Here is a 22,573-nt window from a genome sequence, read left to right on the forward strand (position 1 = left end):
TTTACCACAAACACTGATGTTATTACTGCAAAATGTGTCTACAAATACTACAATGAACTGTTTGGTTTCCATGAGACAATATTTATGAAGAATATTCTTGAGTCCAGATTTATTGAAGTGAGATCAAAGGCTACAGTAATTGTTTAAATTGGCCATTAGGTTATAGTGTCTTAATATTAAAAGGAGAGGAGAACATTACCTTAAAGTATTTCTCTTCACTGCTACTTGGTGAGGAAAGTGGGAGAACTATGAGAAGAAGAGAGAGGGAAATTAAGTTGCTTGTACTATTTTCTGAGCTATTTATTGATTGAAGAATGGCTCTCAATTCTAGATATGGGAAAGTAATATCAGCTCATTAATGGATTGATTAGGTTTTACCAGTACCTTTGAGTTTACTCTTCAGCCGTGTTTTTTTCCTGGTGTAGTCACATTGAGGTTTGCATTTAAGCAAAGGTCTCTCACCAGGTGACACACAGCTGTCACTTTCAGAGTGAAACATCCTAATTTTCCTCTGTTAAAAAATAAAGCAGTTACAGTATTTCAGGATAATAAATTTGTAAAGTATTTATAAAAAAAAAAAAAAAAATCCTCTCACATCAAACCACAATAGAAGTGTAGTAACCTTTTGTGTAGATTTTGCAGATGGAAATGACTTAACAGAACTGACAGACCTAAGGGGGGGGGGGGGGATTGTTATTGAATATCATTAAACTCACCATTAATAAATAAATAAATAAATAAAATGGAACAATCAACGAGGAAAGCAAAGTATATTCAAGATCTACAATGAAAGTTTTTAAACTCAGTTGAGTGCAAGATGATCAGTCTTACCCATTAGAAGAGACAGACTGACTGAAGACAACAGCTTTAGCCAGTGCCACCTGAACAACAGAAATCTCACTCAATGTTTTAACTAAATGTAAATATGCCAAATTGTGCCAATTTTGGAAAAAGGTTGAGCATGTCAGTCACAGATGTTTTGAAGCAATTAATTAGAATTAAATCAAATAAATGTCTGCAAGCATATGCTATGGCAAATAAAGAGAAATTTAAATGCGGACAGTGTAAGCTAGTGTGTGTATAATGTATTAGTGGTAGATAAGCTGGCTGCCTGAATAGCTAGCACTACATGTGCTACCTCCTTTTACATTTTCGTACTTCAACATTTCTGTATGTCTACAATATCATAGAGACTAATTTCAGTATTTAACAGTTGTACTGATGAAATCATAGTCCCAAGTGATTCTGAATGAATCTTTGTAATATATCTTAAAACAGAAATGCTTCTTTAAATCATAGACAGACATTTGCATTTAAATTTCCCCTTTGCTTGTCACATAATATATTTGCAGAACTTAATTTAAGTCTGACTATTTGCTTTAAAAGAAGATCTTGGGTTTTAATCCAGCCCCCAAAAAAAGCCACCCATGGACTTTTTACATCCTCAACCTTAATCCAAAACTAGCACCATCTGGTGAAAAAATGGTGACACTAGCAACCCTGTGCACTCTGTAATGTTTTCCCCAATGACACACCTAGAGGCTGGAGAAATTAACATATGAACAAAACATTTATCTTCTACATTTAATATTTACATTTATATGCAGCATTTACATTTTCATTGATCTTTAACATTTACATTTCAAATTTATACTGAAATATAACAAACTTATAACTATTATTTGACAATCACTATCTAAATGCATTAGAATGGTCTCAAATGGTCGAAATATTTTTTTTCCCCAAAATTGCTCATTTTTACATTCGGCACCTAGAAAGTTTGATCATATCACCTGATCTTATCCCTATTTGGCACCCAGCAAAATTTTGCATTGATTATAAAACAGTACTACCAACCTAGAAAGCACTCAATGGTTTCACCCCACAGTACTCAAGCAAACGTTTGGTCTGTTGTGAGCCACCATGTCAGATTCAACCAAAAAGTGCAAGTTCTTTCTCAATACCTAAAATAATGACTAGAAAAGACTACAGTAGGGATCAGAGCTTCTTCCTGCAAAGTCCCCTCAGATATGAAACAGCTTTCCAATTAGTGTTCAAGACTGAGACATTTTCAATCTTTAAGTCTAGGCTTAAAATACCTCACCTGAGATCATCTCACTTCTTGATTAGCCCTTTTGAGGTGCAAATGATGTCAAGTCCTGTTTCCTAACTTCAGGCCATGTTACTAAATATAAATGACAAGTTTAATGTCAATATATACAAGCGTTGCTGAGAGATGCCCTCATTTAAAGTTTCCCAGTGCATCCTGTTTCCACCAATCATCCTTAAGATGTTTCTACAACTTGATTGGAGTCCACCTGTGGTAAATTCAGTTGATTGGACATGATTTAGAAAGGCACACACCTGTCTATATAAGGTCCCACAGTTAACAATGCTTGTCAGAGCACAAACCAAGCCATGAAGTCCAAGGAACTGTCTGTAGACCTCCGAGACAGGATTGTATTGAGGCACGGATCTGGGAAAGGGTACAGAAACATTTCTGCAGCATTGAAGGTCCCAGTGAACACAGTGGCCTCCATCTGTGAGTGGAAGAAGTTTGGAACCACCAGGACTCTTCCTAAAGCTGGCCGCCCGGCCAAACTGAGCGATCAGGGGAGAAGGGTCTTAGTCAGGGAGGTGACCAAAAACCCGATGGTCTCTCTAACAGAGCTCCAGCATGTCTCTGTGGAGAGAGGAGAACCTTCCAGAAGAACAACCATCTCTGCAGCACTCCACCAATCAGGCCTGTATGGTAGAGTGGCCAGATGGAAGCCACTCCTCAGTAAAAGGCACATGACAGCCCACCTGGAGTTTGCCAAAAGGACTCTCAGACCATGAGAAACAAAAAGATTGAACTCTTTGGCCTGAATGGCAAGCGTCATGTCTGGAGGAAACCAGGCACCACTCATCACCTGGCCAATACCATCCCTACAGTGAAGCATGGTGGTGGCAGCATCATGCTGTGGGGATATTTTTCAGCAGCAGGAACTGGGAGACTAGTCAGGATCGAGGGAAAGATGAATGCAGCAATGTACAGAGACATCCTTGATGAAATCCTGCTCCAGAGCGCTCTGGACCTCAGGGCGAAGGTTCATCTTCCAACAGGACAACGACCCTAAGCACACAGCCAAGATAACAAAGGAGTTGCTACAGGACAACTCTGTGAATGTCCTTGAGTGGCCCAGCCAGAGCCAAGACTTGAACCCGCTTGAACATCTCTGGAGAGATCTGAAAATGACTGTGCACCAATGCTCCCCATCCAACCTGATGGAGCTTGAGAGGTCCTGCAAAGAAGAATGGGAGAAACTACCCAAAAATAGGTGTGCCAAGCTTGTAGCATCATACTCAAAAAGACTTGAGGATGTAATTGGTGCCAAAGGTGCTTCAACAAAGTATTGAGCAAAGGCTGTGAATACTTATGTACATGTGCTTTTTTTGCTTTTTATTTTTAATAAATTTGCAAAGATTTCAAACAAACTTCTTTCACGTTGTCATTATGGGGTATTGTTTGTAGAATTTTGAGGAAATTCATGAATTTAATCCATTTTGGAATAAGGCTGTAACATAACAAAATGTGGAAAAAGTTAAGCGCTGTGAATACTTTCCAGATGCAATGCATACATACATACATATATAGTGCACATTGTTATCTGACAAATCTTGTGGTAGAAGTTTATTAAACATTTAAATGCCCACCTTCCTGCTCCTGAAATCACAAATTCCTTATAATCAGCAGCACTCACAACTCATTGAAATCAAGAGAAACAAGAATCTTGATTTTGAGTGATTCAAAAGTTATGTGCAGATATTTTTTTTAAATGACAAATTATCTCCACCTAGAGGTGAATTTAGTCAAAACTTCTTGAAAACCCATAGGATGAGGTCCTTCAGTTATATGTAAAGGATTGGTTAAAATAGGTTACAGTTGCTGAAGAAATGCCCTCACATGCTGTTTGGTGGCTTCACCATCAAATTCGTTTGCATATTATGGTTGAACCATTGCAGACATCAAAACTGTGATAAGCAACTTTTTTTTTTTCCATAATAGTCTCACTGTACTGTGATTGAAATTTGGTGATTGGACAAAGTCTCTAGGTGAAGGAGGAAAAAAACTCAAATTAAAAATGGTGGAAAATCCATGTCAGAAATTTCAGTCATGAGATCTGTTGAACTCAGCATAGCCCAAAGAATCAGAGAAAAGTTGAATAACATTTCTACAACAGTGCTTTGTAAAGTTATTATTGTACACGCATGTTACATTACAGCATTTGGCAGACACCCTTATCCAGAGCGACTTACAATTATCTTAGTTATACAACTGAGCAGTTGAAGGGTAAGAGCCCAACAGTGACAGCTTGGCAGTGCTTAGATTTGAACTCACAACCTTCCGATCAGAAGTTCAACATCTTAACCACTGAGCTACCACATCCCTGTGTTCAAGTTTTATGTATTGGTGGCACTAGAGGGCTTGAGTGGTGTACACCAAAATTGCTGTGAAGGTAGCCGAGACTGACTATCACTGTGCCAAATTTCATTAAAACAAACAAACAAACAAAAAAAAAAGCATAGAAAACCATTCTATGGGCTACAATACAAGAACAATAATAAATGTATCTGCAGGGTCCAAGCAGTCATAGCAATGACATTGTACTTGCCAATGTACATAGAACAATAGACCTCAACAATACATGACCATATATTTCCAAAATGGCAGGTCTTTTGGGGTGTTCCCTGTATGCCGTGGGTAGTACCTACCAAACGTGGTCCAAGGAAGGACAACTGGTGAACAAGAGACAGGGTCATGTGTGCCCAAGGCTCACTGATTCATTTGGGGAGCAAAGGCTAGCCTGTCTGGTCTGATCTCACAGAAGAGCTACTGGAACACAAATTGCTGAAAAAGTTCACGTTAGCTATGATAGAAAGGTGTCAGAACACAGTGCATCTCAGCTTGTGGCGCATGAGGCTGCATAGCTGCAGACTGGTCAGAGTGCCCATGCTGACCCCTGTTCACTGTGAAAATGTGCCTACAATGGGCACGTGAACATCAGAACTAGACCATGGATCAGTGGAAGAAGGTGGCCTGGTCTGATGAATGACATTTTCTTTAACATCATGTGGACATACAAAATGGCTATGTTTACATGCACAAATTCCAAATTCAAGGTCTATGTTCTGGTTGCAGCGATATTCTGAATATGATGTTTGTGTGTGCAGGCATTGGAATATTCCTGTATACAGTGGTGCTTGAAAGTTTCTGAACCCTTTAAAATTTCTCTCTGAATAAATATTACCTAAAAACATACAATTTTCACACAGTAGACAAAGAGAACCCAATTAAACAAACAAGATAAAATATTATACTTGGCAATTTATTTATTGAGGAAAATTATCCAATATTACATATTTGTGAGTGGCAAAAGTATGTGAACATCTAGGATTAGCAATTAATTTGAAGGTGAAATTAGAGTTAGGCGTTTTCAATCAGTGGGATGACAATCAGGTGTGAGTGACTACCCCCTTTTATTTCAATGAACAAGGATCTATCAAAGTCTAATCTTCACAACATGTTTGTGAAAGTGCATCATGGCAAGGAGATTTCTGAGGACCTCAGAAAAAGAGTTGTTGCTCATCAGGCTGGAAAATGTTACAAAACCAACTCTAAAGAGTTTATACTCCACCAATCCAGAATCAGATAGATTGTGTACAAATTGAGGAAACTTAAGACCACTGTTACCCTCCCCAGGAGTAGTCAACCAACAAAGATCACTCCAAGAGCAAGATGTGAAATAGTCTGTGAGGTCACAAAGGAGCCAGAGTAACTTCTAAGCAACTAAAGGCCTCTCTCACATAGACTCATGAACATTAGCCAATCATAAAGAGAACACTGAACAACGGTGTGAATGGCAAGGTTGCAAGGAGCAAACCACTGTTCTCTAAAAAGAACATTGCTGCCCATCTGCAGTTTCCTAAAGATTATGTAGACAAACCAAATTTTATGGATTGATGAGACCAAAATAATTTTTTTGGTTTAAATGAGAAGGGTTATATTTGGAGAAAAGAAAACACTGTATTCCAGCATAAGAACCTTATCCCATCTGTGAAACATGGTGGTGGTGGTTTGTGCCTGTTTTGCAATCATTTATGGACCAATGAATTCGGAATTATACCTGCAAATTCTAAAGGAAAATGTCAGGACATTGGTCCATGAACTGTATCTCAAAAGAAAGTGGGTCCATGCAGCAAGACAATGACCCTAAGCACTCAAGTTTTTCTACCAAAGAATGGTTAAAGAAGAATAAAATGAATGTTTTGGAATGGTCAAGTTAAAGAGACCTGAAGCAAGCAGTCCATGTGAGGAAGCCCAACAATATCCCAGAATTGAAGCTGTTCTGTACTGAGAAATTGGTTAAAATTCCTCCAAGCCAATGTGCAGGACTAATCAACAGTCAACAAATGTTTAGTTGCAATTATTGCTACACACCGGGGTCAAACCAGATACTGAAAGCAATAGTTCATATATGTGAATAGCAAAAATATATGTAATATTGGATCATTTTCCTCAATAAATAAATTACGAAGTAATATTTCTCTCTCATTTGTGTAATTGGGTTCGCTTTATCTACTTTTAGGACTTGTGTGAAAATTTTATGATGTTTTAGGTAATATCTCTGCAGGATATATAGAAAATTCTAAAGGGTTCACAAACTTTCAAGCGCCACTCTACATGATTGTTGTAAGTATGCCTGAGTTGCCATTCCTAAATACCTAGCCTACACCTAAGCATCTGTTAGCACCCACAATTCCTTTTGGACTGAGCATCCCCTTTCAGTCAATTTTCTGAAAATGGTGTTGATATGCAACAAATTTCTGATTAGAAAAGGCATATTCCAGGGGTGGGAATCAGCATATTGTCTTAATCTGAAACAGGAAATCAGACTGTGGATTTCAAAAGAGTCAGTACTAATTAGAATTGTGGCATCAGGGGCATGGTCAAGTGTCAGCTGTGAATGGAGAGCAGGTGGGTGGGACCCACCTCATAGTGAACTCACAGAGAACCCAAAGAAGTGTACAATTGGGCGAGTGGAAGTACAGTATCTGGGCTTCCACTTGGGTCATGAGCAGGTGCATCCCCAAATTGATAAGACAGCAGTGATTGCGCCCTACCTGAGACCCAAGACCAAAAAGTGGGTCAAGTAGTTCCTGGGGTTGGCTTGCTATTACAGAAAGTGTGTACCTAATTCTTCGGACATCACCAGCACACTGACTGACCTCACTAGAAATGGGGCGCCAGATCCAGTCCACTGGACGGAGCTGTGTGAGCGGGCTTTCTGAAGATTGACACATCGGACAGAGGGCCGGGGGCCATTTTGTCCCAGGTGGTGGAGGAGCACCCCATGCTGTACATCAGCTGGAAACTCTCCGTGAGGGAGTCCAAGTACAGCACAATTGAGGAGGAGTGTTTGGCCATCATGTGGGCGGTCCTCACTCTCAAATACTATCTACTGGGTTGCCCTTTCACCCAGTGTTAGAATCATGTCCTACTCCAATGTCTCCACCGCATGAAGGATGCCAACCTTCATCATTCGGTGGTATCCGGCACTTCAGCCATTCAAGTTCGAGGTGGTCCACAGGCCAGGGGCGCAGACGATGGGGGCAGATTAACTCTCCCAGCAGCAGAGAATAGTCAGCTGCAGGCCAGACAGCTCCCCGGCCTGAGTTGGGCGGTAGGGGTATGTGGTAGCGGGGGCGTGGTTGAGCAACGGCTATGAACAGAGAGCAGGCAGGTCGGACCAGCAGGGAACATGTAATGATTCTCACCTGTGTGTAATTAGGGAAAGTGATTTGTTTGTATCTCATTCTGCCTTCAGGAGAGACAGCCCCGGAGAAATGAGGGAGAGCGCAAACAAGTGAGAGAGAGAGAAAGCCAGCAAGCACCAAGCCATGCATGTGCGTGTATAAAGTAAAACTGCTGAAAATTGAAAGAATAAAGTGCCTTTTTGAGTTGTTTCGTGCCTGCCTCCAGCTTCCTCATTCCCTCCTCAAGGTTGGAATTTCTGAATATTGATGTGCATGTAAACATAGTCAATATTAGGCTGGTGGTTTTAATGTTATGGCTGAGCAGCATACTTGTAAATTTTGTGACAACAGCTCAGTGCTAGCTGTGTGAAGTGCCTGCTGAAATCTGATTGGCTGAAGGCGACCATGTTTTTGAAGCAATTCAGTGTTGATTAAAAATACAGTTGCAGATTAGTGCGTTAGTGCAGCACACTAAATTTCAGCACAATCAGACTTTCAGGTTCTGAGAAATAGCCATTTCAACTTAACTGTTCCCCTTTTCAATGGTTATGCTCCAAGCTTTACATATCACCTTAGAATCCTTTGCTATGCATGCAGTTCAAGTTGTGTGTAATTCTGTGCAGACATTAATGAAGTACATAAACCCCACGAGTTGATTGCCAGCCATATCTCTTAATTTTTAACATGTTTTTGATCATTTGAGTATTTTGACAAGAAATCTGACAAAAATCCTAGGACTAGTTCATAAAAAGTATATTTTCTGTATTATACAAATATTTCGCAATTGGAGTGGGAGGGGCTAAATGCCAAGGAATCAATACTAACAAGAACTTTCAAACTTGTCTCTTATTTTCCAAAAGATATGCTAATTCGTGTGAGCAAAAACATGAATAGAGCCGTCAGTGAATAATTTGAGTGGGATTGCATCAGATAGTAATGGGTCCATAATTGAACTTCCCATTCAAGTTTTTGGATGATGGCTCAGTATTAACCCTGTCAAATGCCTGCTAAAATTTGATTGACTGATGGTGGCCATGTTTTTTTTTTTTTTTAAGTAATTATCATCAAAATTACAATTACAGATAATTTACCATAATGATAATACATACCCAAGTTCAGCGGATAAGACTTATGGATCCTGAGAAACTTTATTTTGCAGATGACCTCAGAATCTTGTCCAGTCACCTTTTTATCTACTTAATTTGTCATGAAATAATGAAGAAATGGTCCAAAACTGGCTATGAAACTGCTTATCGGTTGACTGCCCAATTACTTTTGAAACTCTGAAAATGGAGGGACTTTGTAATAAATGGCTGTAATTCCTAAACAGTTAATATAATATTTTTGTTAAACCCACTGAATTAAAGCTGAAAGTCTACACTTCATTTCAAATCCACTGTGGCGGTGTACATATGGTTTGGTGCATGGCTCCCTGATTAATTCACATTTAAAACGATGAATGTCCTCAGAATCAGTAATATTGTTCAGTCAACCAATTTTACTTTATTTGTAAATAGTCCATAATTTAACTTGATTTGTTAGTGATGATATTTTAAAGAGTTTTAATTCATATTTGGTAGATGGACAAAAAAAAAAAAAAAAAATTAAGGCTGTAGTAATGTATAAAATGGTCACACTCGCAGATTACAATCCCAATACCTCTCCCCAAATACTGATGAGAAACACCTGATCCCAATCTCACACAAGCCCTATATAAAAACAGACTCTCACAAAGGAACTTTGTGGTTGGCAATGCTGGGATGTGACTGGAGCAGAGATGGGAGGTAGTGAAGTAGATTCCGGAATTGAGCAGGAGATGGAGGATGGATTGTTTGCAGGGAGTCTGAAAATTGACAAAGTAGCAATTGGATTTTAGTGGAAAGTTGGAAAAGGAAAAAAGATTTGGGACAGGCTTCAGGAATGGACAGTGAAAGAGAAAGTTGACAGGTAAGGAGAAGAAAAGAATATAATAAAGTAATGATTAAATGTATCAGAATGAACATGCTAAATACAATAAGAGTAACCAAATCATTAAAGGAAGCTGTAGATAAGATTAAAACTGCTAGAATGATGCTAGAATGATGCAAGATTGCTATCCTTACAAAATATCAGCAAACAGAAAAAAAAAATAAAAATCAGTGCTAGGATTAAAATCCTTAATGGGAGTAAAAGTGTATAGTACTGAATTAGAAGGAAAGATTTCTTGGTTATAAATTATACTGTCCACCCACATATACCAATCTTTTTATTTCTTTTATAGAGGATTTATTTTCTGGGTAAGATGCTACTCCCAACAGAGCTGACCTTTGTTTAACACTGACTATGTTTACATGGACAGCAGTAATCTAATTATTGACCTTATTCTGAGTAAGACAATATTGTGATTAAGGCGTTTACACGAGTCGCTTTTAGAATACTCCTTTCATGTTCCCGTTCTACATGTTATAGAACATAGTTCGATTAATGGCACGTCATTACGTCACCGCCCCACGCCGTCTGACGTTCCCTCCAGAATTTCACGTACCAACATACAGGTAGTCTTCGTTATGGTACCTTATACAGTTTTGGGCGTTTTTATTTTAAATTGTTACGGATTATTTGTCATGCTGTACGTGCAAATAGACGACTGCTTGAAGGCGTCCCAAACCACGTACTTACCTACTTAATAGTAGCCGAGATACATGTATTTCGCTTACTATATAAATGGTAAGTACGCAGTTTCGGACACAGCCGTGCTCTCTTGTTTGCCGTAAAATGTTGAGCACTGCCATGTGTGATCGTGTCTGGTCACAAAATGCGGTGAAAACTCCCACATGACATCATTAGTGTGATTAATGTGTTTATGTGTCTGTAATGCACATCGATAATGCGACTAAAACAGGAGTACTCCACATGTATTAATTCGATTTGTGATTACTTCGAGTATGACTTTAATCGGATTAAGGTAATAAATTGCCGTTTACATGGTAGTTTCTTAATCAGAATATTATCTTATTCGGGTTAATATTGGATTATTGTTGTCCATGTAAACGTACTGACTGTGATCCTTGGTGCATCTTTGCAACTGCCAAGAGGCTGTTTTCAGTATTACCACAACTGACTAGTTGTCTTGACCATCTGTGTTCATGCCATCACCAAATCAGACTGTATTTGGACATCATATTATTATTATTATTATTATTATTATTATTATTATAGTATTTGGACATCATATTATTGTCCGTTCCTTTTTCCCATCTCACGTTGTATGGTTGTGCTTCTTATTGATTCTTGTTTCAATGTGTTAAATTCTTGATGCGTTACTTTGTGGGGTCCTTATCATATGGTTCTTTATTTTTTAAAAATTTTGAATACATGCGTGAAAGAAGACAGTTACTCTTGTATATTCATTACTTAGTTTTACCTGCAAACACTATCTTTTGGATATAAGCAAAGAACAAATCCACCTTACCTGTAACAACCTGGTTCTAAGTAGTTAAGGCTATGCTAGAGTGGTGTCTTGTATAGGCCTTTTGCAAGCCTGTAGTGTTTCAATATTTTGTATTTTTGAGTTGTTAGTTTGTTGTTTATTGTACTTTTTTGTTTTGTAAAGATGTCAGTCTCTTTCCCTGACGTCAGGAATGGGTTTGTGCTCATCCTGTACTTCACTGCTGGTTCTTTTACATCCAGATGAGACCCACCATCTTTGAGGGAGCTCATAATTACCTTCAGTGAATATGTTGACTCGGATGAAAACAGTGATTCAGATTCCCTTCTTGACCTAACTTTTCCTCCTCCACCTCCTCCTGTAGAGGAAGCTGCCATTAAATTCCATGATCCCACCCTAATGGATGAATTGGCAAAATGACTCAACTTTAGAGGAAGATCTCAAAGGGTGCACCCAGAATGTGAGTCAATGTTGTCTACACCGAGAGTTAACTGATAAATGCAGGACCCTGGAAGAGAAGTTAAGTTACAGGATTGAAAGAGTGTGAAAGTCAAATATTTTTGAGTTGAGTGTACATGAATTGGGTAGATCAATGATGGATTGTTTAAAACGAAGAGATGTTCAGTTCCAGGCCAAGTTACCGTTGTATGCTCGTCTTGTGTCTACTCCAGTTCCTCCTTCACTAAAGCACCTCTACTGGTTCAAAAGCTCCAACTAGACCCAATCATACTCAACCTCTTCAGCTATCCCCTAACTCATAATAATTTACATGGTTCTTCATATAACCCTCCTGTCAAAGTCGAGTTTCCCCAATTTGGCACAGACACAGAAAATGATCCAGTTTCATTTGTTGATCAGTGTGAAGACTATTTTGCCCTCAGACCCCTTTCTTATTTAGAAATCTTAGCTTCTCTCGCCTCAGATTTAAAGGGAACAGCTAAAGACTGGTGGTTAGCAGAGCAAAGATCAATTCACACCTGGAGCCAGTTTAAACAAGTTTTTCTACAATCTTTGTTGAATGACAACTATGAAGCCGAAGCAGCTAAGAGATTGCTGGAAAGAAAGCAAGGACCCAGGGAATCTATTGGTGACTTCGCCTATCATTATAGAGCTCCTTGTTTCCACTGTAAAAAAGGAGATGACAGAAGGAGATTGTACAGGCCATTCTAAGAAACTGCAATCCCCATCTTGCAAGCCTGTTGAGAGGAACCTTACAGGAGTCAACATAGGTACTCAAATTGAACGAGACCTCGAAGAGACAAAGAAATACTGGAGTCGGGTAAATGCAGACACACAAAAGCATAAGCCCCATACAGACTGTCATGCAATCTGTTCAATCCTTTAGCCCAATTGATTTGAAGATGGTAATCCTTCCATTGATACTACAAGGAAGATATTTTCAGGCATTGTTTGACACAGGAAGTTCACTGTCCCTCATACAGGAAACGTACTGGAGACAGTTGAGTCACAGAGGGCAGCTGATTCAGACTTTCAAATTAGCCAACGGACAAGTACTATCTGCCCTTGGTTTATGCGAAGAAGAGAGTCCAACTACCAAGTTGGTGACTTGGTTTGGGTTTGTACTCATCCTCTGTCCCATGCCAGTGATTGTTTCATGGCAAAGCTTGCTGCCAAATGAAAAGGTCCAGCCAAAATTCTTAAATGTCTTGGCCCTGTTAATTGTTCAGTGTCTTTTCTAGAGGACCCTAGTCAAAGAGATACTTTTCATGTTCAAAAGGTAAAGCCTTATGTTTAAGCTTTCATTGAGGGGGAAGTATGTAACAGTCAATTGCCTGCCTGAAACCTGAAAAATTCAATAATTGCTGAAAGTTTATATTTTAAATAACTTGGCTGTAATATTTATGTATGTTGTGATTAGCATGCATGAATGCACAGCTGCATACCTCTGTGTTGGAATCATTTATTAGAGAATATTTGTCTTCTGTAGGGAACGTCCTATACCTATACATAAAAAAGTATGATGTGGTGTTACTGTTTTAATCAAAGTATATAGAAAAGGAAAAAATCTGCAGACATTTAATCTCACTTATGTGATGGCCATTTCCCAGGACCACTTTGAAGAGCATAGAAACCCTGGGAAAAAGATAAAAGGTTGTGAAAAATGAAAAGTTCTCAAATCATATTGTACAGTTAAGATCAGTACTTACTTGAGCTTTTCTTGTAGTCTCTGTGATAGGAGGACTAAAACGAAAAATGAACATCAATTTAAATAAAATGTCTCAATTTGTCAACAAAGAATTAATACCGATTTCAAGAGTCTTAATGCATCCGTATAATATACTAATGGAAAAAAGAATGGCAGCACTCATTAGACTGGAACACAAACATGTGAATAATACAAAACAGGAAAACAGCTCAAAACCATTTGCAGGCCCCACTGCCTGGTATCCTGGTATATAATCAATGGATCTCTGAATGTATAATTATGGTATGTTGTACAAGATTAAGTTTCATAAATGCCAACAGCATGGAATTGGTGTTACACTGTATCACTGGCGAAGGAATGGTGTTACACTGTATCACTGGCGAAGGAATGGTGTCTGCCAACAGTTTTGACATTGCTTGGCAATGGTCCTGTATGCCTGTTAGAAATTCATAACTAATGACAGATTGACTTGTTGCACAACTGCTACATGACAAACCCACCTCCAGGATGTGGTGCCTCTGCTTTGCTTCATTATTGCGGCGTTTTATTCTAAAACCTGTTTTTCTGGCAATCAACTGAAAAATACACAAGCTATAACTATAATTATAGAAAATGCTGCACTTCTTTCTTCAATCAGTATGCAGAATGTAAAATCACTTTTCTAAATACTAGTTGAGATATATACCTGGTGAATGTCTGTTTAATTTCAGTTGGAGTAATTGGAATTCCTGAATAAGGAACAGTTTACTGTATTGTGAAATACATGTCATTCTTTAAAAAGTATGTTAGATATTATATATGTTGAGGCATATAATGACATTTCACAAACCTGAGTCTTCCTGACTAAATACAGCATGCTGCAAATACATTGCAGAAACAATTTATACAATTAGTATTTCATATGGTACCTAGATATGCACAGTACCTTTTTCTGGATAACTAAAGAGTTATGACAATAATTATGGAGCAGCTTTCAGTTAGTGTTTGGAACTCGGACACAGTCTCAATCTTTAAGTTTACGCTGAAAAACATTGCTTATTCAAACCCTTTGTCAATAGCTTTTGCTCTTATGTAATGGTGGAGATTTGGGGATTCGTGGGCATAGAGACTGGCAGACTGCTTTAGGTCCCAGGGTACAATCGTGTGTGTTATCTTCTGGCTAACCTTTTTAGTTATGCTGGCATAGCCATCTCTGTCTCTCTCATGTAACATGACAAGTTACATGGACATATAAGATTTTGAACATTCTTGTTTCTTAGACTTAGAACTTGCTCAAGATTCCTCACAGTTCCACTATTAGTGTCAATTTATAATGGAAAGGGTTAGATCATGATAGATCAGGGTTCTTGATGGTAGACCAATAAAACGGGCATCGCAATAAACAAGACAGGACGTGATAAGTGCATCTTTAAGATTAAGAATGTGACTGAGGCAAGCTATATTACGGAGGTGATAAAAGGTGGTTTTAACAACAGAACTAATGTGTGGTTCGAATGAAAGGAAGGGACCAAAAGTAACACCAAGGTTCCTAACAGTTAATATCTACATGGAAATCAGATTTTCTCGAAATTAGCGTATGGAGGCCAATAAGCATTACTTTAGAAAATTGTAAGTCAACCATTGTTTTATGCCAGTAATACAGGTAGCTAAGAGCTGAGGTGAATGGGATGAGTGAGCGCTAGTGGTGATCTAGATGCGTGTGTCATCGGCATAGCAGTGATCATGAAGACCATGGCTGCATCCGAAATCGCGTACTACCCTACTACACAGTAGGCGAAAAGAAGTACGCTACAGGAGTATGTCCGAATTCTCAGTAGGCGAGAAATACCCAGATGGCATACCGCTTCCGGCGAGATTTTGCAGTATGCAACCGATGGACACTACGCTAGTCAAAAATCCCATAGAGCAACAGGACTGGTGTGGACGAGCTCAGAATAAAAAGAAAGAAAAACTCACGCAAGACAGTGGGTCGGCTCTTTTTAAGTATTAAACCTTGGTTAAACAGGACTTGTTTAGCAATACCTGAATAAATTGTTAACTTGTTGAAGGTTTAAACAATAAAACAGTTGCCACAGCATTTGAAAACTTTGTGATCTCCATGATGCCTTAGTCAGCCAAGCTAACGGCAAAGAATTTACCTCAGCCTGTAAACACTGCCCACATTAAATTGCTAACTCAGTCGACTTTCCCGATTGTGCATTTTGCCGTTGTGTGCGGTTGCTTTAAGCTGGTGGTCCCTTTAAGATTTTAGTGTTTATGATGACGTCAAATGTCGCATGACAATGACAAAATGGTGAATGTAGTATGTCTGGGATTGTATTCATACTACACATACTATGCGGGCCAAGGACTGAACCCTGAGGAACACCATGTGTAAGGGGGGAAGTGGAGGATTTGTGTGTGTGTAATATATTTTATATATAAAATATAATATTTTATATATATAATATAAAAATATATATTATATATAAATATAATATATTATGTAGTATATATAAATAATATATATTATAAAATATATTTATATACATTACATATAATATTTTTATATATATAATATAAATATAAAAATATATATTATATATAAATATAATATATATTATATATAGTATATATATAAATAATATATATTATAAAATATATTTATATACATTATATAATATATATTTTATATAATATATATAAAATATTTATATACATACTATTTATAATATATATTTTATATATAGTATATATATAAATATGTATCATATATATTATAAAATATATTTATATACATACTATATATAATATATATTATATAAATATATAATATTTATATAATTTATATATATATATAAATATAATATATAAATATATATAAATTATATATATATAAATAAATAATATAATATTTTATATATATAATATATAAATATAATATATATATTAAATATAGTATATATATAAATATTATAAAATATATTTATATACATTATATAATATAATATATATTATATAAATATATAATATGTATATATTATGTATATAAATATAATATATATATATATAAAAATGTATAGTCTGTGAGATAGATAAAATTCAAACCAGGTGAGAACAGTGCCAGAGATACCAAGGCTGAAAGCCTCGATAAGAGTATGGAGTGAGAAATGGTGTCAATAGCAGAACTAGGATCCAAAAGAGTGAGAATAGTAAGGGCCCCCGGGAGCAGTTTCAGTACTGTGGAAAGGGTGAAATCTGATTGAAATGGGTCATAGAGTTTATTGGCATAGCAAATCTCACAGCTGCATCTACCATTACTGAATTATACAGCCTCAAGTCAGGCAATCAAATACTGTTGACCGATCATATCCATATTTACAAAAAGCCAATAAACCTTTCCCGTCTCTAGCAGCTGTAATTCACCTCCTCCAGCATAGACTTTGTTCACAGCAGTTTGAATATCATGCTTAGAGTCAAAGGTAATCTGCACCATTTTTCCAGTGATCTGTCCATGACCCACAGGAAGCAACATGTGAATGTTCAAGATGTTCTGATCATCACATTCTAATGAGAGGAAGGAAAGTTTTACTCAAAAATTCATTGCATAGCAAAAAAAAAAAACAAAACCATGTATAAAACTTCACATACACAAACCTTAAAAAGCATAATCAAGTATAACTTTGTTTTTAATGCTAGCCTTGTTTTCAGGCCATAGATGATGCTTTTGACTCACCTTGTAAGTTGTATGAACTGACAGCTTCTTTAGGCAAATGAATAAGTTCCCACAGGGTTTCCTATAAATAGATGAAATTAGGTCATGAACCAGTTTTATTTATTAAAAAAAAAAAAAAAAAAAAAAAAAAAAAAAAAAGTGTATAACAATCAGAACATTTTTCACAAAAGAAGGTTGTTCAACCTCTCTTATGAGTTAAAGTTTATTTACTGAGGCATGTTATAAAGGTCATGTGAAGTTTACTGGATATAAACTAAACCCAACATTTACGACTGAAAAGTCATTCTTATGAACAAACTTGTAGGAATTGTCCAGAAATGACAAAGCTGATTTAATTGATGTCAAATTTAAGTCACGTACTAAGTTTGTATCAAAACTCACTTGTGGGTCATTTACATAGAAGCCAATGCAAGATGTCCCAATGTTGAAGTCTATCCAGAACTTCTGCAAAAGTTCATCCTCAGGTTTAAACAACTAAGTCAACCAAAAAACAAGCATTAAGGAGAATGTTTGAGCAGCCTAATCACACTTTGCTGTTTCCTTTCTCTATATGCAAAAGTTCAAATTTATTTTATTATACACACAAAGTAAGTGGTAAATAATGAAAGTAGTAAGTTACCTCAGTGGTGTCTAGAAATGCCCTTATGCATGGATATGAAAACACTCTGTGTGCGCACATATTAGAGAAAATAAGGGTGTCACATTCACAAATAGAACCAAATATTTCTGACTGCTGTATTACTTTGGAATACTAATACAAACATAAAGCACATACCTTCTTGAGCTCCCAAAATAGCTGTTGAGTTCATTCAGAAATATCCTACAGTCCTTTATACAAAGGCATTAATGATAACTGAGCAATACAGACATAGATATTATTGGCATTCTGGTATTCTGATGAATTGTTATCTACAGGGATGAGATTTAGGAGATTTTTACTGTATTACATACCGTTTCAAACTCTTTAACTCTTATTGTTGTGAAAGTTGAAGCAAAGCTTCTGTAGTTGAACCACTTGCCAACCAATTCCTCCCTTAATTTCTTTGGCGTCATCCGACAGAGTGCCTCGGAAATGGCCACCTGCATTTCATAATCTAACCAAAAAAATAGAAACTTTGAGGCATTTGAAAAGTTCATTTTTAACATGTTGAGCTGACACTTACAAAAACAGACAATGGCAAGTATGTTGAACTGAGAACTTAAAACAAATAGAAGAGAAAGGATGACCTACCACCAACATCAATTATCACTTTAGCAAACTCCTCTCTAAAAAAAAAAATGCATGAACAAAAGTATTCAAATTCTGCATAAATGTGTAGGCATTAAAATAAAATGTGTAAAAACATTGTATGACTCGTTGTAGTGAGCTGTATTGTAAACCCGAATGCCACTAGGAGGCAGTATTTGGTAAACATCAGTTTACATTACAACTATTAGTCCATCAGTAACAATCAGAATTTCTATGAAATATGCAAATGACATTACATTTACTTCTATATTTAGTAGTCAATGTTAATTGCTTTTATATAGTTCACACACACTATTTATACACATATAAACATCTGTTTTATACAAGTAATTTATACTGAAACTTACAGCAGAGAACTATGATCAGACTGACATATTTTTTTACGAGTGTCTTTTGAAGCACTGTCCAACATTGAATTTATTGTCTTAATGGCCTGTTTGGAGAGAGGGTGACAAATGAAATTTGTATACTGTACATATAGTTATTGTAGGCTATTATGAGCAACTTAGCCCACCTTAAATTATACAGTACATCATTTACAACATTCTGGCATTAAACCTACCTCTAGACGAAGATTGAAATGTACATCTTGGTCAATAACAACAGCTCCAAACCTCAGTAAAAGAATCTCCAAAATCTTAATGCTGCCTGCCACATACAAAGTCACGAAGAAGCTACATTAACACAGAAATTTAAAATAACAAAAAAACAAATGTCTGTGTGGCCACCTTCAGCATTGCTCTGGCAAAGTCTCTGAAAGAGAGAGAGAAAAAATAAGAATACACATAAAATCCCAGGTGAGAGGTGGCTGGAAATAGGCAAGTTTTCTTAAATGAACAGCTAAGAAAACTATTTGCTGAATCCAGAATGTATACTGGCTTGAGTAATTTTGGCCTATATATCTCATTACCATGGACACTTCACAGAACACTTCCATGAGCCGCATTGGAGCCTTGTTTGGTTTCTGCAGCACTTTTAGATGCTCACAAACCATCTCAAACCAATTTAGCATGTATGGTTTAAAAAGAAAGGAAAGACCTTAGGTTAGACTATTAGAACAACCACTGCCCCCGCAAGAGTACATTTTAACAAACATTGTAGGTACATTACTATTGTACATCATTTTTATATACAAATATATAATCAACTACAGATTGAAGGTCTTCAGCATAGTCCAAATAAATAAATCTATTCCATTCTGCCTCAAACCACCACCAACCGTGTGTGTATATATAAAATATGTCATTGTATCTGTGGGACTTGTTTAAATATCTTTTTCAAATCTGCAAGGCAAATAAAAGGGGACACTTATCTTGACCAATAACCCCTGACACACCAATTGATTGATGCAGTCTTCATCTTTGGAGATTACTTGCTCAAGCGCCCGTAATATCAGTGTAACATTTTTGAATTCATGTTTATGCAGATCCTGTGGAAGAAAAATGGACAAATTTGGACAGATGGACCAAAACAATTACATCCAGTCAATATTAACTCAAAAGAGCACGTGGAAAAATTAACTCTAATCCTTTTGCACACATAATAAGAGAAAACATAAAACCCCCTCAAATGCAATGTTTGATAAAGGACTGAAAGCCAAATGGATCTACAATGTACATCCATAGCACTACATTCTATGCATACAGTAATATTTACAAGACACACTCCAATGTAGCAAGCCTCTATGAATGTTACATTTCATCAGCTGCCAGAAGATATTTTCTTTTTATCGCCCCATCATCTTCAGGACACGAGCAATCTTTTTTTAATGCAGATTTAAATAAATAAATAAATAAAGAAAGAAAGAACAAAAAAAAAAAAAAGATTGTCCTAGCTATTGAGGCGTCGTACCAAGTGTTTCTGCCGCATGCACACTTCACTTTTGCACCCCCATATATTCATGCTTCTTTATATATTTTAAACCTGGAGGCATTTACTGATCATAAGAGAGCCTATAAAAATAAGCTACCTATAGTTTCATGCTCTAAGCAGTTTCTTAGAAAATGACGGTCATAAAGTAGACAAAATAGCAGAAAAATATTTGCGGTAGCCTATTGTTATAAGAACATCTATAAACGAACGCAGGACGCTATTTCTGCATTATAAATAAGCGCAGAATGTGCGCAGCAACGGGCTATAATTACCGTACAGGTTTGTTAAAAAAAGCGCAAAACGAAAATATTGTTCTTATCAAAAATTTGTCTATGCTTTTGAGGCTCAGATGGGAAGGGGGCTGTTCCGGTGAAATGTGCTTCATAGGCTTACTACGTAATTGTTGATGACAAATTTAACCGCAATTAAAAGCGAATATATTCAATATCGATTTTAGTATTTGACAAACAATTTCAAGAAAAGGGATAGCTCGGGCAAAACATCCCCAGAATTAGGCCTACTTTACCTTCAAATCACGCCAATTAAATGTCATTATTAAGGAGTTTTGCATACTTAATTTTATTTAACCACCTAGTTGATGCCAATCAAATTGCAACATATTAAATTAACAATAAACCTACGTCAGTGATTAATGTAACATATATAGGCCTAAGTCATTATGAGTAGCCTGCATGATAAGTTGTTTCTAAAGACATTTTTCTGTTTAAATAATAGTAGGTTTCCCCACGATCAGCCACTTCAGAAAAACATATATAGTTCATAAAATATTGCAATATTTTATTTGCTAGCATTTCCTCATTTGTAAATCGCTTTGGATAAAAGCGTCTGCTAAAATGAATAAATGTAAATGCAATATATGACTTGTTCAAATTACTTTAAATCTTCATTAACCACTTTATCCTGGTCAGGGTCTCCGTGGAAGACACCCTGCTTGGGACGCACCAGGTCACACCAACTTCGCAATTTATTATAGCAATAGTGAAATAAACGATTATTTTATTTTGTGATTATTATTAAAATAATAGGATGTGAGCGTTTTAACTCATCTTATTTATCCTATCTTTGTTTCTGTCAATTATACTTTAATGATTTTAATAGTTTCATTAAATTATTTTAATCGTAAGACATTGTTCTTTCTGGACTCAAATATATAATTTTTTAAATAACCATCATCATCAATTGAGGCGAAACGAACCCGATAAAACACGACTTGCCTTTGTTAGGCCTATATGAAAAGTAGTCTGCGCATATTCTTAAACGGTCAAAGGCTCTACCCAAAAGCTCATACAACCGTACTAAATAATACACAGACTCTCAGTCCTGGTCCTTGAGTGCCTACTATAATGCACATTACAGTATTTTCCCTGCTCTAACACACCAACTCAGGAAGAGCTGTTAATTAGCAGTCATGAATTAAATGTCATTATGAAGAATTTTTTTGTTATGAATGTCCAGTTCTTAACCCCTTTATATACATGCAAAATATAAAGAAAAAAGTGTCTTGAAATCAGATACCCTGCATGCAACGTCATCCAATTGATCGATCAGAGACACTGATGATTTCTCTCCAATAATAAATAGAAAAACTGCAGTGACATTGTTAGTGGCGAATGCAGCCTCCAGTCTGCTTGCAAGCTGCATAAACAGAAGGGGGAAATGCATTTAAATGAATCCTCATGAGTATGTTACAGGGTGACAAAGCCTCGGTTGTTAACCTAGATAGAAGCTCGGTTATATTGTACAAATTGTTTCGCAAAATATACACATCATTGTTAGATCATTTATCCGTGCCTCTTATGTAGGTATACTTTGCTTTTGAAATATGTAACCTAATTTGTTGTCAAAATAAACTTACACTCATCATTTCCGAACTGGCGACCTCGCAAGAGACAAATGGGCACAGGTGCGCTCCATTAGAATGGCGCCGTGCACGTGTTTTGAAACTTAAATGTGAGGTGATTTTTTTTTTCCGATGGCAGCTTCCTGCACAAATTTTAGGTCCTTCAGCAGAGGTTTGAGTGTGCAAAAATGAAACACAGCAAACAACTGCATTAAACTATCTGTGGTTAGGGGTTGAAAAGGGAAGACTGTAGCTACATTTAAAATAATAATAATAATAATAATAATAATAATAATAATAATAATAATAAAACACAAGATAAGAAAATTTTAGGTTCTCTGATGAAGCATACTTTTAATATAATATTAAACTCAGTCGGTCTTGCACTGACTATTACTTCCGCCCTCTACGCATGCATATGTGCATGATAAACACGCTCCCTTCTACGCGCACTTTGCGCAAAACAGCGATATTAAAAAAAGATC

The 22,573-nt window shown here is 36.6% G+C and overlaps 1 protein-coding gene across 1 annotated transcript in view; it reads right to left on the bottom strand.

The window, feature by feature from the left end:
* sycp2l (synaptonemal complex protein 2-like) overlaps positions 1–22,161 on the bottom strand; it is a 46,350-nt gene extending 24,189 nt beyond the window's left edge. The window contains exons 1-22 of the mRNA XM_053610962.1: positions 22,104–22,161; positions 21,764–21,883; positions 19,266–19,784; positions 19,084–19,108; positions 18,918–19,003; positions 18,703–18,788; positions 18,338–18,372; positions 18,058–18,200; positions 17,882–17,934; positions 17,726–17,771; positions 17,488–17,580; positions 17,107–17,167; positions 16,768–16,937; positions 14,221–14,248; positions 14,077–14,119; positions 13,393–13,426; positions 13,272–13,318; positions 13,129–13,186; positions 832–881; positions 596–671; positions 385–511; positions 200–246 (exon numbers count right to left, since the gene is read on the bottom strand). Coding sequence (XP_053466937.1) covers positions 200–246; positions 385–511; positions 596–671; positions 832–881; positions 13,129–13,186; positions 13,272–13,318; positions 13,393–13,426; positions 14,077–14,119; positions 14,221–14,248; positions 16,768–16,937; positions 17,107–17,167; positions 17,488–17,580; positions 17,726–17,771; positions 17,882–17,934; positions 18,058–18,200; positions 18,338–18,372; positions 18,703–18,788; positions 18,918–19,003; positions 19,084–19,108; positions 19,266–19,367 — 1,410 coding nt within the window. The 5' untranslated portion in view covers positions 19,368–19,784; positions 21,764–21,883; positions 22,104–22,161. The remainder of the gene's footprint in view (positions 1–199; positions 247–384; positions 512–595; positions 672–831; positions 882–13,128; positions 13,187–13,271; positions 13,319–13,392; positions 13,427–14,076; positions 14,120–14,220; positions 14,249–16,767; positions 16,938–17,106; positions 17,168–17,487; positions 17,581–17,725; positions 17,772–17,881; positions 17,935–18,057; positions 18,201–18,337; positions 18,373–18,702; positions 18,789–18,917; positions 19,004–19,083; positions 19,109–19,265; positions 19,785–21,763; positions 21,884–22,103) is intronic.
* Between the last annotated feature and the right edge of the window lie 412 nt (positions 22,162–22,573).

Source organism: Ictalurus furcatus, chromosome 23 (assembly GCF_023375685.1).
Source record: "Ictalurus furcatus strain D&B chromosome 23, Billie_1.0, whole genome shotgun sequence".
Taxonomy (NCBI): Eukaryota; Metazoa; Chordata; class Actinopteri; order Siluriformes; family Ictaluridae; genus Ictalurus; species Ictalurus furcatus.